The 23,458-nt window shown below is 41.8% G+C and overlaps 1 protein-coding gene across 13 annotated transcripts in view; it reads left to right on the top strand.

Moving 5' to 3' along the window:
* The window catches only part of SMAP2 (small ArfGAP2), a 50,224-nt gene extending 27,431 nt beyond the window's left edge, over positions 1-22,793 (top strand). For all 13 annotated transcript variants that reach the window (XM_055586274.1, XM_055586276.1, XM_055586266.1 and 10 more), the window contains 9 exons: positions 6,923-7,056; positions 8,250-8,335; positions 9,608-9,686; positions 13,124-13,210; positions 14,374-14,455; positions 15,444-15,553; positions 16,315-16,480; positions 16,886-17,202; positions 21,425-22,793. In XM_055586274.1, the coding sequence (XP_055442249.1) occupies positions 8,253-8,335; positions 9,608-9,686; positions 13,124-13,210; positions 14,374-14,455; positions 15,444-15,553; positions 16,315-16,480; positions 16,886-17,202; positions 21,425-21,550 (1,050 nt within the window). In that variant the 5' untranslated portion in view covers positions 6,923-7,056; positions 8,250-8,252 and the 3' untranslated portion in view covers positions 21,551-22,793. The remainder of the gene's footprint in view (positions 1-6,922; positions 7,057-8,249; positions 8,336-9,607; positions 9,687-13,123; positions 13,211-14,373; positions 14,456-15,443; positions 15,554-16,314; positions 16,481-16,885; positions 17,203-21,424) is intronic.
* The last annotated feature ends 665 nt before the right edge of the window (positions 22,794-23,458 follow it).

Below are 23,458 nucleotides of genomic sequence, written 5' to 3'. Positions count from 1 at the left end.
TGGTAAGAAATTAAAATTTGTGTATAGAATAATAGCTGCAAATATTCAAACAATAAAGTCCGTGGTTAAAGGAAAAAGAAAATCGGATTTTATATAATTAATATAACTTGTACATGTTCCTGTATTAAATAAAGAACTACAAATTTCCCCCCTAATTTTATAGTGATATCATAGTTCTTTTGTGTAACCTGTTGATATTTTTTGTTAGAACACGAGTCTTTTGAGAACATTCTTAATGTATTTCTTTCTGTATTTGACCTGTTGTTTCCCTGATGAATTCTTACAAGGGGGGGAAAGGAGGGAAGGAGGGTTCAAAGGATTTGCTTACTTCTGATTAATTTTTAAACAAATTTTGCCTCCCTGCTGTGCGCTATAGCAACTGTGCTATGTGCTGGGAACGTACAGTGAACAGCACAGATCTGTGTGCTCTTGTGGCACTTATAATTTAGTGGAAAAGATAAGTTTAGCAATCACACAAATGAATATGTGATAAAGTATGGTACAATTTAGAAAAAAATAAGGGTAAGTGAAAGTTTCTAACCATTAAAAAGTCCTTATTTCTAGAGATATATACCAAAGTATATATAGATAGAATGGTATGATACTTGGGGTTTGCTTCAAAATATTCCAGGGTAATAAGATTGGCCAGGGGTTGATAATTGTTGAAGCTGCTGGTTAATTACACTCTGAAAATTACACTGAAATTTTCCATAATGAAATGTAAAAGCCAGAAGAGAAGATGGAAATGAGAATATAATCTGGTTTAACTTGAGGGATTGAGGAAAAGCTCTTTTGAGGAGGAAACTTTTCAGCTGAGACCTTAATGATATATGGGCGTTGACCAGGCTATGAGGAATGGATGGTGCTTTGGGAAAGAGCTTTTTAGGCAGTGGGAGTGACTTGTACAAAGGCCAGAAGCCCTAAGTAAGGAACATGTTGGTGTTTTGAGGAAATGAAAGAAGGCTGGTGTGACTGGAGCTGAAAAGCTGGGCCAGATCATGTAAGTCCTTGGAGACATGTTAAGGATTTTGTACTTTAATCCAAACCCTAGAAAGGTTTTAAGCAACTGAGTGACAGGGTCACATTTGCTTCTTTAAGAGCTCAATCTGGGAAAAGAATCTAAAAAATAGTAGATATATGTATGTATGTAACAGATTCATTTTACTCTATACCTGAACTGTGGTGTTGGAGAAGACTCTTGAGAGTCCCTTGGACTGCAAGGAGATCCAACCAATCCATCCTAAAGGAGATCAGTCCTGGGTGTTCATTGGAAGGACTGATGTTGAAGCTGAAACTCCAATACTTTGGCCACCTGATGCGAAGAGCTGACTCATTTGAAAAGACCCTGATGCTGGGAAAGGTTGAGGGCAGGAGGAGAAGGGGATGACAGAGGATGAGATGGTTGGATGGCATCAACACCCTATGGACATGGGTTTGGGTAGACTCCGGGGGTTGGTGATGGACAGGGAGGCCTGGCGTGCTGCGGTTCATGGGGTCGCAAAGAGTCGGACACGACTGAGCAACTGAACTGAACTGAACTGAAACTAACACAACATTGTAAATCAACCACATTAAAAATAAGATTAAAAAAAAGAGTTCAAGCTGCCTATTTCACAGAGAATGGTTTTTGGTTTGGTTTGGAGGAGAGAGGAATATAAAAGTAGAGAGACATTCATTAGCAGGTTATTGCACTAGTCCAAGAGCTCTGGTGGGTTTGAATTAGAGAAATAGTGTTGCACGTGGAGAGGAGACACGCCAATTTGAGAGAGATTTGGTCTTGGTGATGCTATAGAGCTGGTGGTTGAAGGAGAGAGGTATAAATGAGGTATGAATTTTTGACTGCTGCATTTGATTGAATGGAGGTGAGATGGAGGTGAATGGATCAAGGTGGAGAAGAATGGAGACAGAAGGTTTTGTGGCAAGAGATTCAGAGTTCAGTTTGGAATATACTATTCAGAAAACTTGCACCAGTTTACGTTTTCACCTCTATGTTTACGACTATGTGAAAAGTTTATATTTGGGGCCTGATTTGTATAGTTTTGTGTTTAGAGAGATTATTCTGGTGGGAGCCTGGAGACCAATTAGTTGTTAGTCCTTGAGCTGTTTGAATTAGGGAATCTCATCTTCACTCTCTCTGCCTTTGTATTCCTCGTACCTAGCATGCAGAGTATTTGGCACATAAAAGGTACTCAGTGAAAAATGAAAGTCGCTTAGTCATGTCCAACTCTTTGCAACCCCATGGACTGTAGCCTGCCAGGCTCTTCTGCCCATGGAATTCTCCAGGCAAGAATACTGGAGTGAGGAGCAGTTCCCTTCTCCAGGGGATCTTCTCAACCCAAGGATCAAAGCCAGGTTTCCCTCATTGCAGGCGGATTCTTTACCATCCACTCAATAAATAATATTAAAAGAATAAATGCCTAACACAACATTGTAAATCAATTATTTTTCAATAAAAACTTTTTAAAAGCTCCAACAAGAAAAAAATCTTATGCCCATTAAAAAAGAGAGAATGAATGCTTATGGGTGAGATAGGAGAAGGTCTAGGTAGAAATGGATAGTTTCTGGGAAAGTTTCCAAGGTAGATTCAACATGGCTTGGATGGAAGATGGAAGAGAGTTTCTCTCCCTTCCTGGACCCTTCCTGTTGAAGAGCTTTTCAACAGCTCCAAGATGCTGGCAGGTCTAATTATGGGTAACCATCTATTTAGCAATTTTTTTTTTTTTTCGCCTCAACATTTATTTTTTGGAACTCTACAAGTTAGAGATTCATGAATTATAATTATTATAATAGTGACTTCAAGCTATCTGTAAGTCTAGTTCTCTTCTCTCTGCTGATTTCTCAAGCCCAGACAGAACACTTCTAGGCCCAGCAGCTCTTGTGATGAGGGAAATTTTAGCAGCAAGAAAAATTTGCAGCCAACTATCAGTAGTTAACTCAGTTATGCAGAAGCCATCCAGTAGTTGAATGTAAATTGGATTTACTTTTATGCTTTCCATTTTACAAATGGAGAAATAAACACTCGAGATACTTGTTAGAAGGTGTGAAAATAGTTAGGGTAAGCCCAGATTTCCCTGATACTGGGCTGGTACTTATTAGAGCCGATTTCTTGACAGATTAGCCAGATCCAAATACTTTATTTTTACTGATCCCTTATTGCAGAGTGATTACTTGTTAATTTTAATGTTGCTTAATGCTTCCTGAGCTGCTCATAGGCCCCTGTTGAATATGTTCACTTACCCATGACTTTGTGCTTATGTTGTGCTAATCACTACCCAGTTTATGTCACTATCTATCCTCTTTGCTTTCAAAACAGTTCAGAATACTGCCTCTCAGAGTCTCTATTTTCAAATTCAAAATGGCATCTTTTGTCTATTTTCTCCTTGGTCGCCATGACCAGTGTGCATGGAACAACTGGATTATCTGCCTATAATGCCATGTTCCAGTAGGCCAGCCCTGTAGCAGCGATGCAGGGTGCTGTGTACTGCGGACACGTCAAATAGTCGTCAGCTTCTCGTCTTCCTCTGTGTGTGTAGTGGAGGCAAATGTGGACCCAGAGGCAGAGTGGGAGTGTGTAACAGAAGAGGGGAACAGGTGGGGGTTAGGGAATACATTTCAAGGAGTATTTGGGGGGAGGTTTAGAAAACTGCCTAAAATGTCATGTTTTCTAGAAGACTTTGAAATTATATCAAGGGTAAATTTCTTTTTTTTTTTTTTTTTTTTTAAGGGTAAATTTCTTCTTTCTGCTGTTCAGTCAGTTGATTCTGGTTCTGACGCTTTAGGACTGGAACTCACATTGCTGTCTAACAAGAGCATTCTGTGGTCCTGCACAGTGTTGGTATATACATATGAATGCGTTAATATGCCGCTATCGACGAAAGTAGATGAACGGGAAGTGGGTTCCAGAAATCTCACTCTATACCGTGTTCTTATGCGTAGCTCTATTTTATTATCCCTCCATAGTCTCAGCACTGTAAGGTGAATATTACCGTGCACATTTTGAAGATGAGGAAACTGAGGCCTAGGAGGTTTCAGTGTCTCTCTGAAGATCACACAGCTTATTGTTATTGAAGCTGACCTTCAAACCTCAGTTTTTTCCTGGCTGCAAAGATTATGCTTGAAATAACAACACCGTTTCCCCATATTTTCAGCCATATAAGTAACTGTCTCTCCTGTGTTTTCCTTTTCTCTAATTTCGGAATCCTGTATGGAGCATAAAGTTATAGCTTAATAAATCCAGCAGCGTAAAACTAAAGGAAGCTGAGTGTCTGAGATGGAATGGCCCGTATTTCACTGGGAAAAGGTCGTAGGAGGGATGTGGGAGTGGGGCAGAGGAGGCTTTCCTTTGACTTTTCATGAAAATATTATTGCCTGTATTTCTATACTGAGGCCTTGTTAGCAGCTCCAGAATATCAGGATTTAGTCCTGTATTCCTCAGAGACTTTATACTTTGGAATGGGATCTGGAGAAATTCCCCAATTGTGACAGTGGCTTTGATGTTTGGGAATCACCTTCTCCAAATTTAGGGTCAGGAAGCAAATAGTGTAACACTCCACAGCTAACTTTTAATTCCTGTTTTTGGCTTCTGATTTTGTTAGCAAACAAGTACAATTTAACTATCTTATGAGTTCTAGAATCTAGAGCAGAGGGAAAATGGTAAAGAGACATGAAATATTAACTTTTGGTCCCACTTTTAATCCTGTATAATTTCGATTTATCTTGAGTTCCTTAATAAAAATTGTAACCCGAAATAGACCCACAGCACCCTAAGGAATCTCATTTCCGTCTATTTGGGTTTTCCATTTTGTGTTTGTGTAACTCACTGCCACTGAAAGAAGTGTTGGATCATTTGTGTGCTTGTTAGTTACGTGGCAGACCTACTGTGCAAATCTGGGGATTTGAAGGGACCGAAGATCTTTTTAGAAGATAAACCTGAGTGTATCAAGATTCTAGCAGTAAGAGGGTGTTGGGATAAAATTTCAGGCAGAGAACGCCATCTGGTGGTTATAAGGAGAACTTGAGCCTTCTGTATTTGCAGTTTTTAACCATAGTAGCTGAGTGATATCTTTATCTAGAAATGACCTTCTTATTTATAATAGCTGCAGATTCAAATTTCTAAGAATAATTTTCTTCCATATAACTCTAGCATTCCTTCATTAAAACTTATGTCAAGGAATCTAGAAAAATGGTACTGAAGAATTTATAGGGCAGCAGTGGAGAAACACATAGAGAATAGACTTATGGACATGGGGAGAGGGGAGAAGAGGCTGAAATGTATGCAGAGAGTAACATGGAAACTTACATCCCCATATGTAAAATAGATATCCAACAGGAATTTGCTGTATGGCTTAGGAAACTCAAACAGGGGCTCTGTATCAATTTAGAGGGGTGGGATGGTAGGGAGATGGTAGGGAGGTTCAAAAGGGAGGGAATATATGTAGATCTATGGCTAATTCATGTTGAGGTTTGACAGAAAACAACAAAATTCTGTAAAGCAATTATCCGTCAGTAAAAAGATAAAAAAAAAAAAAAAATTCCATCAAAACCCTCAGACTAACCACACTGTTGTCTGTGTCCAGCAGAACCAAAACCTTATGTCCTTTTTTGTTCCAAATGCAGGCCCTGTTTATCTCTGTAGAAAACCAGTTAGTGTCTTTTCACTTCTTTTTCACAACCTCTAGCTCTTGACATCATGCTTCTTTTATTTGGTGAATTTCTGTCTACTGGAGTAGTGGCAAAAGAAATATTAGTGATTTTTCAGTAAATCTTTGGCAGATGTCATATAAAAGTAAGTCGCTTTTACCCTGTATAAAAATTATGAAGAGGAGTTTGAAATTTTTCCAGAGTGATTATTAGGGTGAGCAAAGTTGGCAGGGGATGGGAGATTATGTAACAGACTTATGTTAAAATACATGTCTGAGATTTTTTTTTTTTTTTTGCTATAAGCATCTTTATTATATGGCAATTTTGAATCTAGATAATGCTGTAGTTGGGTAAAGTAGGGACATTAGCCCTAGGGGAAGGGATCCTTTTAAGTGAATCTGGATGCATATTTTATAGTCCTGGTGGGGAGGGGAGGATAAACAGAGTTTTAAATTTCAGGCTTAGCTGCGAGCTGGCATGGCATGTCTGTATCTTTTTTCCTAGTAGGAAAACTGAATCCAGGTCCCACCACCATTAAAAAGTTTCTTGAGAGAGGGCTGTTCGTGAAATACATTAAATAGAATGTGACATGACCTGCCACTGTTCTCCTGGGATTTTTAAAAATATAAGTAACAATATTATAATATTTGCAGTTCAACCTTTATGAGACTCTAAAAAAGCTATTGTTCCATACACAAATGCTCACATGTTATATAATTCTATTTCTATGAAATGTCCAGAATTGGAAAATCTATAGAAAGAAAATGTAGATTTGTGGTTGCCAGGAGCTGGGGTCAGGGGACGTTTGGAGGAAATGAAGAGTGCCTGCTACTGGGCTTGAGAATTCTTCTTGGGGAGGATGAAGACATTCTGGAATTAGATAGTGGCCATGATGCATAACTGTGTGAATATACTAAAGACCACCATATTGTACCCTTAAAAACTTTAAAGTTTTTTTTTAAAAAGCTCACTTTTGGAAAAATGAACAAAACAATGACCAAAAAAAGGTGATTGTGGAATTCCCTGGCAGTCCAGTGGTTAGGACTCAGAGCTTTCCCTGCTAGGCCTGGGGTTCAGTCCCTGTTCAGGGAACTAAAATCCTGCAAGCCTCACAGCGCAGCCAAAAGAATAAAAACAAAATTTTTAAAAATCTAAAAGGTGATAGTGGTAACAATTCTCTCATTTATGTTCTAGCTGAAATGTTATAACCTAAATAATTCTGGTTTGGGTCGTGAATGTTGTTTTAATTTTTACTTTATTGCCCTGCTCCTGACCTCCACAGGGCCACGATGGGCCTCCTGGAACATTGGTGTGTTCATCTGCATTCGATGTGCTGGAATCCACAGGAATCTTGGGGTGCACATATCCAGGGTAAAATCGGTTAACCTTGACCAGTGGACTCAAGAACAGATCCAGGTACTTACACAACCCAGGAGTGAGTCAACTGCTCCCATACTTCATGTGAAAGTAGTTCCAGATGAATTTCAGTCAAACTGGGCACAAAGGTGAAGGTGGAGGGAAGTTTAGGTATTCAACACTAATGCCACATTAAAAATTTTTTATCTTTATATTTAAGACACAAGTTATTCCACTTATATTTTACCTCCTTCAAAACACAAATACTCTGTGGACTAGGACCCCCTGGATCCATGAAGACATGAAGGAGGATCTTTGTATTGTTTTCTAAGGCCCTTGGCATTTTCAGATCTAATGTTTGTAATTTTGGATATTCACTTAAAAAAAAAGTCCAACATGTATACTTTTAATGTTTTTTATTGCAGAAGTGCATATATGAATCCTGCTTGCCATTAGGTTGGTGGGCTGTGAGACACTTAAGTTAGTGAGTCCAGCCTGGCCAGAGAGCTACAGCTTGATGTGGCTTCCCTGTTTTCTGTTCTCTTCCTGCATTGAAACTTCTTAAAGTAATTTACAAATATATATATATATATTTTGCTTTGGGGAAATCTCCTGGCTCCAAAGAAAACCAGTTGGTAAAGTTGATGTTGTAAGTAAGAGGTTATTCTTGACAGAAAATGGCTGTAGAAGTTACTTTAGGTTATCTTTATAGATTCACTGAGGGACTAAAAGATTAGTTATATTTTTCAGTTATATTTGAAGCTGTTTAAAAATCTTGGAATTTATCTCTCACAAATGTTAAGGAGTCTTTCAAAAGCCTAATGAGAAACATAGTTGTTGGTAATACAGTGGATAGGTTAATTACTGCTCTAAACTCAGAATTGTAGTTGTTCCTAATTACTGCCTGCCTGATTAGGCACTGATTATTGCCTGCCAAGTAGACATTTGGATTGGCAGCTCTATGTCTTGGACTTTGAAATGGGATCTTAAATTACTATTGAATCAAATATATCTTGTTAGACAAATCTTTCAATAAAAGGAGACAGAGTGGCAGGAAAGACAGCTGTGGAAGGAAATGGTTGGGAGCAGAGCCGAGAGAATCATGGATTGTAAATCAGAATACGCAGGTTTAAATCTCGGTTCTGCCACTCCCTAGGTTGGTTCTTCAATTGTAAAATGATGCAGTTGGATAAGAAGTTTTTCAGTTCTTTCCTAATGTGACATTCCTTGTTCCCACATCTCTTTGACTGCAGTGCATGCAAGAGATGGGGAATGGAAAGGCAAACCGACTTTATGAAGCCTACCTGCCTGAGACCTTTCGGCGACCTCAAATAGACCAGTATCTTTTTTGGAGCAACTTCGAAGGCTGGATGGTTTTATTGGTGGTGGTGGTGGTGGTGGTGGTGGTGGTGGTGTCTTGGGAGAGTTACAGAAGACTCAGGACCCACGATCTGACTGGGCCATCTTTCTATGTGGATGAGTTGAAGTCTGGCTTTTCCTCTCTCCCGCAACCAAGACATATAGAAAGCCCACGTATACTCTCTAACGTCACAGTGGTGGTGTCACACAGGGGCGACGCATTCAGAAATGAAGACTGCTGTGGCTCACTGTGAATTCTTCCATAGAGCAACATCTGCTATAGTCTTCGGAGCTCTGAAACTATTGTTTGGTAAAAAGAATAGTTTATTGTGCTATGTTGATTCAGCAAAACTGCCACTAATTTTTAATGCCTTTTTATGCTCTACCTGAAAGAATTAACTTGTTGACCAGTTAATCCATAACTTTCTTCCCCCAGCCCCTCAAATGGAGATAGCACCCAGCTCATAAAACCAAGCTCCCTGAAGGCAGTGCTTCTCAAAATATGGCTTGTAGACCATCTTGTTAGAGTTTGATTTTGGTGGGTACAGGGAGAACCTACTAAATGTAGATTTGGAGCCCTGCGGAGGACCCCAGATCAGAATCTGGCAGTGGGGCACGGGAGTCCTGTATATTTTTTTTAAGGGGCACTCAGATGTCTGTTTCAGTCCTGTTGACTTAAGGACTTTATTTTTTTTTAATATGAATTTATTTATTTTAATTGGAGGCTAATTACTTTACAATATTGTATTGGTTTTGCCATACATCAACATGAATCCACCACGGGTGTACATGTGTTCCCCATCCTGAACCCCCCCCTCCACCTCCCTTCCCATACCATCCCTCTGGGTCATCCCAATGCACCAGCCCAGAGCATCCTGTATCATGCATCGAACCTGGACTGGCGATTCGTTTCACATATGACTTAAGGACTTTAAAATAGATAACTGACTGCTTTACCTGTATTCTATCAGTAGAATAGCCACAGGCTCCACTGATGTCAAAATGGGGAGTGACCCTGTTTCTGCTCTCATTACTCTGAAGGAAGATCGTCGGAAATGGTGATTCCCTGCAGTAGCCATGAAGGAGGCCTTTTAAGGTTTTGGTTAGGGATAGTCCAGAAGAGACAGGAGCCACGTGGGGAAACCAGGTAGAAGGAAGATAGGAGAACAATGCTCATGGGATACAAATTGACCTTTTATAGTCATTCTGTGAGAAAGATTTGTTTGCTTTATCCTTAATAAGCTTCTTGCAGTGCGGTCGAGGGATTTATTCGAGATAAATATGAGAAGAAGAAATACATGGACAGAAGTCTGGACATCAATGCCTTTAGGGTTGGTTGTAAATCTTTCAAGTTTTGTTCATAATAAATAATTTGCTTATTAATCAGGCCTGGGGAGAATTTGAAGAACAGCTGCCAAAATACTCTTAAGAACATAAAAACAAAAAAAGTAGAATAAAGCCAGCTATTGAATCAAGACCATGAGATATCATGGAGCAAACCTTTGCCTCAGGGATGGACCAGCCATCAGTTAATTCTTTACCTTGATCTGAGTTTAGATGTCAGTGATTCCCAGTTCCAAATTATTTCTTTATATGGATATGTTGGGCATACTAGATCAAATAGAATAGTATGTGTGTGCATACATACATGTGTGTGCATTTCTTTTTCTGTAAATGAAGTCACCAAAATTGGTGTGATTATATCACCAGAGTTTCCTTAAATTTGACCAGCATATATTTCCATTGTGTCAGTGAACTGACTGCCAATGGAACGCTTGTTCTTGAGAGGAGTTTTAGGAGACGCCCAGTTGCCAAATACACTTTGCATCCTAGGCATGTGGTTATAATCTAAAATACAGTGTACAAGAGGAAATACAACATGGTTTCTGGAAGAAGAAAATACGCCTGACTAATGACAGCTAGCAGGGAACCTATAAATATGACTAACTTAAACCTTCAAAAAGCCTTTGACAAGACTAATAAATTTTTGAAATAATCGACTGTTTCTCTAGCTAAGGAAGTATGGAGAATATGGGATTCTCCAGTTCTAGCAAAAGACCTATCTACCTATCATCTGTCCTCTGTCTGTTATTTATTTTGATGGAAGATGTACTAGCCAGTGAAATCATTACATGTACACAGGGCTCTAAGCCCTTGCAGATAAAGTCAGACTAATTGGAATTAGCTCAAGACTGATCTTTTGATCTTGTGTGAAAAGGGGCACTAACCGGTAGTTGATTTCAATGTGGGCGAGTAAGTGCAGGGCAATACATGCAGTTAGGTAATGATAATTCCTTCTCAGCTTTGTATGAAGGACTCTACGTCACACTCATCCAGAAAAGGGATGTGTCATAACTCTTCCAAGAAAGACTTAACCCAGCGTACATTTACGGCTTGGATGGCATCATCAAGAAGAGTTTGAAACCAAAAGAAACAGACCTTTGCTTTCCTTTGTAGAAAACTATAGTCTGTCTGCTTAGCTCTGTTCATTGTACAAGAACATATGAAATCAGACAAGGTCAAACAAAACGTTGTCTGAGGTAATTCAGAAGGTAGGAGAAGAGGAAAGAGTTGCTGTATGGAAATAGATGGTATTCATTCATAATTATGTTGCTGCTGTACCATACCCATGAAAGCAGCCTGTTTTACTCACTAAGTGCTTTCACTTAGAAAGGAAATGTTTCCTGTGTGCCAAAGAGCTATTTCAAAACTTTTTATTTGATGTATTTAGACTTTTAAAAAATATCTTCATGAAGATATATATGCCAAGAATTAATATTTGCTAAGTGAAGGCATTTAATATCAAATCTAAAAGAAACTGGCTTTGTTGAAGAGTATTCTTTTTAAATGGACAGATAAGATGTTTTTAATTTTGAGAAATAAAGTGTTCTGTATTAAAGTATTATACTATGTATGCCACAAGCGTAGCTGCGTGTGTTCTTCATGATTATAATATCACTTTACAGATAATATGAAAGTTAAAGTGGAAAATCCATGCCTGCTCTTCCCTTCATAATGACTGTCATCCATGTGTTTCCCCCATTTTTCCCTGTGTAGTTACTTTTTGGAGGCATAATTGTGACATAGTTGGATAGAATGTCTCCTGCTTTCCTTTAACTTAGCACATCATGTTTTTACTTGTCACCTGTTTACTTGTTACTTTTCACAACTTGTAATCATTGTCTCTTGTTCAGTGAGTAGCTAAATCACAGTTTATTTTACTATTTCCCTCTGTGGCATAAAGGCTAAGTTCTTCTTAAGATATGTTATTCTGGAATGAACTGCTTGGCATATGTAACTTTCTCCATGTTTTGGATTATTTTTCTTAAGGCATATTACAAGATACAATATTGTCTTGGTCAAAGGGTTTCAGTATTTGTCTCTTTGTACTTTTGCCAATATATTTTTTAGAAGTTGTACTGTTCTATACTGTCTTCTCAGCATTGGATGAGTAGTTTTACTCCATCCCTACCAATATTAGATAGTACAATTAAGATTTTTTTCTCCTCCCCAAAATGGTTTTTTTTTTTGGGGGGGGGGGGGCATGCCTCATGGCTTGAAATCTTATTTCTCCAACCAGAGGGCAAATCTGGACTCTCAGCATTGAATGTTCAGAGTCCTAACCATTGGACTGCCAGGGAATTCCTCCCAAAAGTGCATTTTAAATTTCACTTTTTGATCATTATCAGGGCCAACCATTTTTCATGTGTATTTGTTGTTCAGTTGCTAAGTGGTGTCCAACTCTTTGTGACCCCATGGACTGTAGCACGCCAGGCCTCCCTGTCCTTCACCGTCTCCCGGAGTTCACCCAGGTTCATGTCCATTGAATTGGTGATGCCATCCAGCCATCTCATCCTCTGCCACCCACTTCTCCTTTTGGCTTCAGTCTTTCCCAGCATCAGGATCTTTTCTAGGGAGTCGGCTGTTCGTGTCAGGTGGCCAAAGTATTGGAGCTTCAGCTCCAGTTGTCCTGCATTTTACAAATAAGATTAGTGAGGGCAGGAGAAGGGGGTGACAGAGGATGAGATGGTTGGATGGCATCATTGACTCAATCGACATGAGTTTGAGCAAACTGGGAGATAGTGAAGGACAGGGTAGCCTGGCATGCTGCAGTCCATGGGGTCACAGAGTCAGACACTACTGACTGACTAAACAACAAAACCCTCTGGCTAGAAGAAGCAGATGGGGGACTTCAAACTTTATTCATTGTATTTTTACAATATCCTTTAATATATAGCAAATTACATTTATGTTCTGTTATTCTTTTGATCTAGTTGCTAGCCCTGTGGGGTTAGTTCACAGCTCTTCTTACTCATGTTTTATATATAAGGAAACACTTCACACTTGGCTCATATTTGTAAGGGAGAGAACCTTTGATTGAAGGCTGTGTGTCAAGTAAGATGAACATTTTTCACTACCGTACCAAGATGAGCAAGTTAAACTTGGGTCCAAAAGGGACAGCAAACTGGGGAAACGTTTTAACCTCTATAGATAACCCGATCTGCACACTAACAGTCATACATGGATTAGACAGAACAAGGAGGGAGATACTTAAGAAATTTGAAAGATGCCTCTCTACAGCCTTGAGGCCAGGGTGGAAGAGGCCAGCACTCATGCCCCACACAAGACCCTCCCACAGTCCGTCAGGCTCCTGCATCAGATTCAGTAGGGATTTGTGTGTCCTTTTGAGACATTTAGGATTATAATTTGTTGAACTGTTAGTCACCATGGGGTCTGTTCTTTGTCTTGTTTTTTTAAATCATCATAGAAAGAAAAAGATAACAAGTGGAAAAGAGGGAGCGAACCAGCTCCAGAGAAAAAAATGGAACCTGTTGTTTTTGAGAAAGTGAAAATGGTAAGCACACACAGTATGTGTGCTGTGTGGATGGCTTAGGGTTTGTTGACATGTGTGGAGGGGAGGGCAGTGGAGGAGAGGAGATGGGAGGGGAGGGGTGGGGAGGGGGAGGGCTGGTTGAGAGCACATTGCACCATTGCACCTGGGACTAAAGGGGGCCACATTCAGATTAGATCACCCACTGCCATTTCTGCTGCTTTCCCATCGCCTTGCTGCTGCCTGATCTGCTCTGTCACACTGCCTCTGAGGTCCAGATGGGAGCTTGGGAACAGCACCTGTCCCATCTGAGCAAGAGGCACGTTTCATGGCAGAATGCCAAGGCTCTGTGACACCTGAGCAGATGCTATGTTAGTCCTTCTCTCCTTAGGCCTTCTGTACCTTGTTTTCCTGTTGCTGTTAAGAACAGTCCAGAAGCCAGGACACAGTAATTCATTTTAAACCATCCCTTCTTGTATTCTAGGAGTAGGCACCTTTCTTTTCCCACTGGACACCCGATGGCCGTGGTAGTAGATACGCTAAGACAGGGCTTCCGGGTGGCGCTAGTGGTAAAGAACCTTCGTGCCATCGTAGGAGGTGTAAGAGACATGGGTTCGATCCCTGGGTCACGACTCTTAACATGTTTGGAATCTTGGGAAAGAAGACTTTTTACTCTTTTCCTTCGAGGGTCTTTTAGCATCATTCTGAATCGTATTGTCTGCAGAACACAGTCCATAGTGATATTCGCAGAGCGAGTTAGGTAACCTGTAAAATGAGATCCCTTTTGGTATTAAAGGTTTTCTAATCACTGGGAGAAGTGTTGGCCATTACCTTTTGTACCGTCAGACACCTGCCTTTATTCTTTGCTTTTCCTGGGACCAAAAACTGCTGCTTCTGTTGGATACCCTGGTCTGTGGTTGTCTTGGTTTCGGAAAGATCTGTCTCTTTAGAAAGCCAGACAAGTGCAGATGACAGCTTTGTTTTTCACTTTAGGTTTGATTTCTGCACTATGCTTTCTGATTTGGTTTTTTTTTCACATAACACTTCCTGAGTTCTGTTCCTTTGGTAACTCTCTTTGAATAACAACATCCATGCCACAAGAATTCCTGTGGCTTTACGGTTGGAGAGGGGAATAGAGGCTTCAAAAACACCTGCTTATTTCTTTCTGTAACATATTTTAACCCTAGCCACAGAAAAAAGAAGATCCACAGCTACCTCGGAAAACCTCCCCGAAATCCAAAGCTCCTGTGGTGGATCTCTTGGGCCTTGGTAAGAGCTAGACTTTTCCACTCCTGTAATCTCACCAATGTTGATGAATACTCTGTGATCCTGGGGAGATAGGTAGAGATGGGGTTGTTTGGTTGGTGGCTTCATCACTAAGGTTGTTCCTGCCTGTTCTTCCTGTTGTTTTTCATCTGAGCATTTGTTCTAAAAAGTGCTCGCATTCTTTAGGGAGACAGTGCAGTAATAGAGGAGTGGTCCAGTCCAGTACTGGTTACGCATGGCCTTTGAAGCCAGAGTCCCAACTCTGCCACTTACTGTCTTTGTGATCTTGGGGGGCTTGCTCAGCCTCTCAACATTACTTTCCTCCTGTAGTGAGGATGATGAGTCTACATCAGAGATGTTGTGGGAAGGACTAAATGAGATAAATAAGCTCTTAGCTCCTTGCCCCCACACACTGAGGGTTCAGTAAGTGTTTGCAAGCTTCACTAGACCAGCACCTGTGAGCCCTGCCCCAGCCCGCTCGTTCTCCAGGTGCATCCTGTTTCTGAGACAGCCCCTTCCTTGTGGTCATTTTCCTCCAAACTTTTGAAACCCTGAGCTAGTGGTTCTGCCCCTTTCAGAAACAGAGCCTGTTCTTACTTTTCATAGTACTGATGGCTGTACTTTGTTTCAGCCCATTCCTGCTGAGGATTGGCTACTTCAGCGTCTCATGTCTGTACTTTTCATTTCTCTCTGAGAATCAATCCTACACAGCTTTGCCCTTCAAATAGCCAGAAGGGAGCCAGCCAGCTCCCTTGCAATGGTGCTAATGTAGCCTTCAAGCCCAAGGTCCTCCTGTCCTCTGCTGAGCTATAGGCTTTTCCAGTGTGTTCTCGGGAATCTTGTGAGATGCCTCATCCAAGCTGTATGGTTCCAGAGCCTAGATTTCAGGGTCTGTGATTGGAGCATGTGGGCCTTCTCTACTTTGTGTCTGGAAGAGAAGGAATGGGCTTAATAAGCAGGGCTACATTTTAACTTTGGTCTCTCTTTCCAGATGCTCCTGTATCCTGCTCCATTGCAAATGGTAAGACCAGTAATACCCTAGAGAAGGATTTAGATCTTCTGGCCTCTGTTTCATCTCCCTCTTCTTCGGTTTCCAGAAAGGTGAGTCTTGTGGGTAATTCAGGAGGAAAGAGCATTCTGTAAAGGGTGCTTTTGATAACTTAATCCTGGAGTCAAGTCATGCGTTCTTGGTGGAATTTGACTTTGGTTTTCTTGATTCTTCCCTTAACCCTGTCATCTCTGTTACAGCCTATTCATTCCATTTTGTTTCTTGCTCAAAAAGAGTGGGCCCTTTATGTGAACTACTGTTGAAGATTGTCACATTGTAAAGGCTAATCCTATAAGTCAGCTCCTCAGCCTGAGTTATTGCCAGAGAGTTTGTAAACAGGAAAGGCTTGAGACCGTCACTGACTCCCATTTGTGAAATCCCTGCTGTGTACACCAGGCGCAGTGCTAGGTGATTTTGTGTATTTTCCCTAGGATTTAAAATATTCACCACAATCCTGCAAAATGGGTATTCTAGATGAGGAAAGAGTTCAGAAAAGTTACATGACTAGCCTCTCATTACACAACCAGTAAACAGTGGTACTAGGATCTTAGTTCTCTCTGGCTGCATCATTTGTAGGTCATTTTAATTTGTTAGTTCTTCACCAAATCACATTGTTTTGCTAAAGAGCAAAGAATTGTACCAGAGCCTAACTATCAGGTGTTTCCTGGTGTTTGTATGGCAAAAGTGTCAGGAGGCTACTAACTCGAGCCACGTTTTCTCATGGCAAATGTTAGAAGCAGTAGAGAGATGAGGGCGGTCCTTACAGAGAACCCCAGGAGGACCATTCCAATTCCTCCATGCCTTTTGTCCTAAGGTTGTAGGTTCCATGCCAACTCCAGGGAGTGCTGGCTCAGTTCCAGAAAACCTGAACCTGTTTCCAGAGCCAGGGAGCAAATCAGAAGAAACAAGCAAGAAGCAGCTGTCTAAAGACTCCATCCTGTCGCTGTATGGATCCCAGACGCCTCAGATGGCCACCCAAGGTAGAGTTCACAGGGGTCATGGCAGTGTGCCAGGTGGAAACGGGAGGCCTTCCATGCAGGAATTACTTGTTGTGCCAGGGGCAGTTGCTCTGGGGGCCCTGACATCATACTCCAAACAAGCCTAAGCATGACATTTCTTGTGAAACCACTGAATATCAGGAGATAGATATTAATGTAACTCAGAGCCATGCTTCTGTGGAGTCTGGCCCCTGTGAAGCCTGACTCAGGGTCTGGATCTGGACCCTAAAGGGGAAGTGCCTGGCTCTGCAGCCCACTGGAAGCCAGAGCAAGTCTTGTAGAGAATCTGTCTGAGGAATTCTAGCTGGCAGGAGCAGCCAGTGAGCATTTGTATTGACCTCGTGTGCATTCCTCTTTCACAAATCTGTATGTCTGTTCTCTTGGCAGCAATGTTCATGGCTCCTGCTCAGATGGCGTATCCCACTGCCTACCCCAGCTTCCCTGGGGTTACACCTCCTAACAGCCTAATGGGGAGCATGATGCCCCCACCAGTAGGCATGGTAGCTCAGCCAGGAGCTTCTGGGATGGTTGCCCCAATGGCCATGCCTGCAGGCTATATGGGAGGCATGCAGGCCTCCATGATGGGTGTGCCAAATGGAATGATGACCACCCAGCAGGCCAGCTACATGGCAGGCATGGCAGCTATGCCCCAGACTATGTATGGGGTTCAGCCAGCTCAGCAGCTGCAGTGGAACCTAACTCAGGTAAGCTGCTCCATTTCACTCAGGACAAGAGTTCTGAGCCTCCCTCAAGGCTGTCTCACTTAGTATCTGCCCCTTATCCTTTGAATCCTTATAGTGTAAATGAGATCTCGCCAGAGACATTCTTGGGTTTGCTTCATTTATTTATTTATTTTAACAGAAGGTCTATCTAACCTCAGACTTTCTGGGGTATTTTGGGTTCCTGTAGAATAAGGGTAAATTGCCTGATTCTAAAACTCTCCACACATTCATCAAAACAAAACAACCTGTCCAGATAAACAAGAGGTGCCAATAAAAGCACCCATAAGCAATGACTGTTGGATCTAATAGAATACCACAAACCTCAAATTACACGGTTATAACACTGAAATCCAGGGCTTCCCTGGTGGCTCAATGGTAAAGAATTCGCCTGCCAAGGCAAGAGACATAGGTTCAATCCCTGGTCCAGGAAGATCCCACATCCCAAGGAGCAGCTGAGCCCATGTGCCACAACTGTTGAGCCTGAGCTCTGAAGCCCAGGAACCGCAACTACTGAGCCCAAGTGCCGCAAGTACCGAGGCCTGTGCACTCTAGGGTCTGTGCTCTGCCGCAAGAGAAGCCACAGCAGTGGGAAGCCTGCACACTGCAGCCAGAGAGTAGCACCTGCTCACAACTAGAGCAAAGCTCCCACAGCACCAAAGACCCAGCACAGCCAAAAACAAATAAGTTTTTAAAAACACCGAAATCAAGCAGAGCCAGCACCACAGAGAGACCGTGTGAAAAGAGGAGGAGGAGTAGGGGACTACAGGTGACAGAGCATAGATAAAACACCCCCAAGAAAGAAAGCCCTGCCCTGATTAAGTGTTCTGATACCTGGTGCAGCATAACTCTGGTTACTTGGAGAATCAAAAGCAAAGGACTTGAAATAGATAGGACTATAGGGGGTAGCTTTGGCAAAGCATTGTTTCTAGGAGAGATGAGGATGACTTAGAATGAGGGGGTGCTCTTTGGAGACCTTGTGGTGAAGAAGTAAAAATCGAGAACGACAAAATCAGATCTACTATCCTCCTCCCCACCAAATAGTCATTTCACTTTACTAACGGAAGAGGGCGCTCTTGAACTAAGAAATTTAGTAAGTCTCCCCAGATCCTTTCACCTGTGTGTGTTATTGCTGATTCAGAAAAATAAGGTACTGCAAAGAATCCGCTTGCCAGGGCAGGAGATGCAAGAGATGAGGGGTTTATCCCTGGGTGGAGAAGATCCCCTGGAGGAGGAAATAGCAACATACTCCAGTATTCTTGCCTGGAAAATTCCATGGACAGGGGAGCCTGAGGGGCTGCAGTTCATGGGGTCACAAAGAGCCAGACACGATTGAACACACATACACACACAAAATAAACAGAAAGTAGCAAGTGACATTTATGTAAAACTATTATGAGAAGAAACTAAAAAAATGAAATCTAAACACTTTTAGGAATGAAAATTCTTTCTCCAAAACCAGTCATGAAGTAGAAGAAAACTGTTACACAATCCTGAATTAAATCTCTAACAAACACTTGCAGGTAAGACAAAACAGCTTGAATCAAAAAGTGGAAAACTTAGAAGCAAAATGGACAAATAACTGGAAGTTGTGAAATGAAAGTTTCCTGAACTCAGGAAACGAATTGAGAAACAACACAATTATCTTAAAAATAGACTGAATTACAAGTTAGTCAGAGGAGAATAGATTCAACTGGAAATATATTTGGCATAGAGGAAAGGCATGAAATAGCTCAGAGAAAGGAAACTAAATATAGAGAGCAATAAAAAGAAAGAAAGAACTTAGGCAAAGAAGATCTAGCATAAATATGTTTGTTCGGCCACCCCCAAAGGTGGCGCTAGTGCTGAGGAACCTGCCAGTGCAGGTCCTCTTACGCCTGGGAAGACGCCCTGGAGGAGGGCATGGCAGCCCGCTCCAGTGTTCTTGCCTGGAGAATCCCATGGACAGAGGAGCATGGAGGACTACAATCCACAGGGTCACAGTCGGACACGACTGAAGAGACTGAGCACCCACACAGAGAAGAAAGATAAAATAGTGGAACAGGATTAATATGTTTAAAACTTAATATAAGAATGTTTCCTGGAAACAGAGAACTTGAATATCATGTTGAAAGAAACTACTGTGTGTATCTGGAAGAACTGACTCAGAATGGTCACCTCGATCATATCCCAGTAAACTTTTAGGCTTTGTATGATAAGAAAAAGAATCCATGAGTCCATATTTTTTTTTAAATGGGTGTGGGATAGAGGGAGAGAAAGCCTTCTTTGCAGAAGAATGACAACTAATAATTATAGAAAGAACAGGGTATTCACATATTTGCAAAGAAATACTCTTCAGATTACTTATTAATTACAATGAAAGAACATATGATGGATACAACCTTAGATAAGTGATCCAGCGTAAAATTATCAACAGTGGGGCACATTAGTATTATGCATTTCTTGGTATCTTATACTAAGAAGGATATAATATCACTTACATAGAATTTTGGGGGTCTTCCCTGGTGGTCCAGTGGTTAAAATTTCACTTTCCAATGCAAGGGGTGTGGGTTTGATCCCTAGTCGGGGAAGCTAAGATTCCACATGCCTCACAGCCAAAAAACCAAAACATAAAACAGAAGCACTATTGTGTTTTTTTTTTTTCTTTTAGTTATTAGTTTTTTTTTTAATTTTATTTTATTTTTAAACTTTACAAAATTGTATTAGTTTTGCCAAATATCAAAATGAATCCGCCACAGGCAGAAGCAGTATTGTAACAAATTCAATAGACTTTAAAAGTAGTCCACATCAAAAAATATATATATTAGAATTTTTGCCAAAAATATTTAACTTGGATTCAATCATAAGAAAACATGAGATAAATCTAAATTAAAGGATTTTCTCTAAAATAACTGGCCTGGACTCTTCAAATGGTGTTAGGAAAAAATGGCGGGGAAACTCCTCTAGGTTAAAGGAGGCTAAAGAGGTGAAAAATGAAATGTATATTAGAATATAGTATTAATGTGAAATATCTTGAACATGATCATTGTATTGTGATTCTAGGAAAGTCTTCTTTCATATGAGACCTAAGAGTCCGACTTTGTGCGACCCCATGGACTGTAGCCCGCCAGGCTCCTCTGTCCATGGGATTTCCTAGGCAAGGATACTGGAGTGGGTTGCCATTTCCTTGTCCAGGGGATCGTCGTCTCCTGCATTGACAGGCCGGTTTTTTACCACTAGCACCACCTGGGAAGCTTCTTATGAGATGCCTCCTGACTTATTAAGAGGTGAAACGTCACAGTGTCTGCAATTTCCAATGTCTATCAAACATTTTTTAAAGCTGATACATATGTATATATCAACGATAAAGCAAAAATGTTACCAATTGTTGAATTTAAGGAAAGATGTATGGGTCTCATTATCCTAATCTTTCAACCTTTCTGTAAATTTGAAATTGTCTTTAAAAGTTGGTGGAAGAAAAAAAAGTTAGCCTTTCTCCTAAAGGAAAAGATCTTATACAGAAAATGTACCAGACTTGGGAAATTTAAGGCATTTTTCTTTGATAAATAGTTTCGTCTGTTCACTGCCAGGAGCCAGTCTTTTAATCAGATTCCTAAAGGGGCTTCAACCCCACCCAGGCCTGATGCCACCAACCCTTTTCTCCCAGCAACTTCCTTTCTCTTACAGTGAAGACATGTTGCTCTTTTTTTTTTTTTTTTTTTTTTTTTGCCTGCCTTTGTTCTTTCTGAAAAGTCCAGTTTCCTTTTCTTTGTCTTCTTTCTACTCGAGCATGCACAGCACTTTCCCTGACACTCTGGATAATGACTTTGCTGGAGAAAAGACAGGAGTGCTGGCTGGCTGGGGGCTTCTGTTTATACTCTCAGGGTTGGCTCCAGCCAGTTCACAATAGGCTCCTTCTTTTCAGAATCAGAGTGGAAAGGAAATAGAATAACCTCCTGTGCCGCTTTTATGTCAGCTCACTCCAGGATTCCCCCTTCCCCTCCCTGAGCATTAGTCTCAGACAGCATCTCCCTTCTGCAGAGGCCTCCATTGCTGTGGTCTGGTGTCCCCGGAATGATCTGTGCAGGTTCAGGGCAGTTCTGTTCATGACAGAGCTCCCCTTTGTCTCACTCTCCTCTCCCCACAGGCGGAAGGACTTCTTCCCGCCCTTTGCTCTAATTGGCCCCGTGCCCACAGCCTGTCTGAAAGCGTCCTCTCTCCTTTTCAGATGACCCAGCAGATGGCCGGGATGAACTTCTGTGGCACCAATGGCATGCTGAGCTATGGACAGTCCATGAACGGCGGGAACGGACAGGCAGCAAATCAGACGCTCAGCCCTCAGATGTGGAAATAGGAACAGCGCACCTGGATGACTACCACTCTCCCCGCCAACCCCTCTCCTTGTGTTTCCTCTTTCCCCATCCCCCTCTCCTACTTCTCTCTGTTTGGTTTAGAAGTCGCTCAATCCGGGTCACTTAGGACTTGGCATCCTGCCTAGCCCAACCGCATCCCAAACCTGCAGACCTCTCTGTGGCTTTCTGTCGTACCTGTCCCCCAGCTGTCCTGATTCCCTCCCCAGCCTCAGCCGGGTTCTCTCCTGGCAGCTGCACCTTAGGAACTGTTGCCAGAAGGCACTTAGACTGCAGGATAGATGTGCACACCTTTGAGCACCTTTCCCACAAGGTGAAACTTCCTGTCAGACTCAGAAAGGTCTGTAGGGGTTGTGTTTTAGGCAAAGAGGGGAGAGTTTAGAGATCCTTCTGTATGTGTTGATAAATTATTGGGTTGACCAAAAGAACCTTTTGGCCAACCCAGTATTTCCATAGGTTTAAATTTTGGGGATGAGAAAGGAGGCATCATGCTCCCCTGATTTATGGAAATTAAGGAAGTACTGAAATCGAATTAAATGCTCCTGGAGTCTTAGAGCAGTTTGCCCCCAGCCCTGGGGCGAGGATGAGCAAAATATGACTCTACTTCACGCTGAATTGTTTCCTGGATCTGAGACTTCAGGAGTTGCTGCTTCGGTCAGCCTTTCTTAGCACCAAAGACTCTTCAAAGGTCCCACACAAAGACACACACCCTGTTCCCTGACTTCATCTGGTAGGATCTGGCTTTGTGGCTGGAGGACCAGCCCCTCCAGTGGGAATGCAGAGCTTAACGTGTGTACTGCTTGTGTGTGTGTATGTGGATTCCACCTCCCACTCTTTCCCCATCTGCAATGGGTATTTTTGTTTTTGTTTTTTAGTTTTAGGTTTACAACAGAGAGGAGTTAATTTATGAACAGCCTAAAACTGTTGCCAGTTTTTCTTTAGTTAAAAAATTTACAATCTCATCGGTAGCTCCCTTCCTCTTTTCCCCTCTCCGACCTGCCAGTTGCTGTTTCGTATTGGTGTGTCCAGGCTGCCCTGCGCCCCCATCTGTCCAGGTGTATGAGGCAGGGCGCCTGGGCAGCCTTCCTCTCAGTCATCGTTCACCCCACTTGAAAATTAAAACAAGAAGACGTTGCTTACAAGATTTCATCTGTGGAAACCACAGCTCCTGGTTGCCTTTCTCCTGTGTATGTGTAAATTCCTTAATAAACATTGCAGGGAAGCACCGCTCACTCGCTCTCGCCGTGTGTCACTCGTGGAGGAGGGTGAGTTCCGCCCAGGTTTTCTGCTTTCCAGGGGCAATTCCCTCACTTTCTGTATTTTAAAACATGATTACATTTAGAACGGATAAACAAGGTCCTACTATAGCATAGGAAACTAGAGCCAGTCTCCTGGGATAAACCAGGATGGAAAAGAATATTTAGAAAAAAATGTAAATATATATATGTGTGTGTGTGTGTGTATAACTGAGTCACTTTTCTGTACAGTAGAGATTGGCACAACATTGTAAATCAACTATTTTAATTAAAAAAAAAAACCAACAGCATAGGGAGCATACCCAAGGGGCAGGTCAAGACTCAGCCAGTCAGAAAGGTGGCCTTTTTCCAGTGGCATCTAGAGTTGTGAGGGAGTGGACTCTGGATGTCCGTACTGGCTGGAGTCCCGGACCATCGGAACTCATCGGAACCAGAAGTACCCCCCACAATAGAAAAACTGAGACCCCTCCCCCTTCCCTTCCTTCGAGTACACCTTTTGAATACTTCAGGGTGTGAGAGGATAGCACAATGGCCCAGAAAGCTCTGAGCCAAGCTGCCAGTGTTCATATCCCTTCTTGCTCTGTGACCTGGCTACTAAAGCCCTGTGTATCAGTGTAAAGCTGATACTAAACCCCT

The sequence above is a fragment of the Bubalus kerabau genome, chromosome 6, assembly GCF_029407905.1.
Source record: "Bubalus kerabau isolate K-KA32 ecotype Philippines breed swamp buffalo chromosome 6, PCC_UOA_SB_1v2, whole genome shotgun sequence".
NCBI classification, from domain to species: Eukaryota; Metazoa; Chordata; class Mammalia; order Artiodactyla; family Bovidae; genus Bubalus; species Bubalus kerabau.
This window is presented reverse-complemented; position numbering and strand designations above follow the sequence as displayed.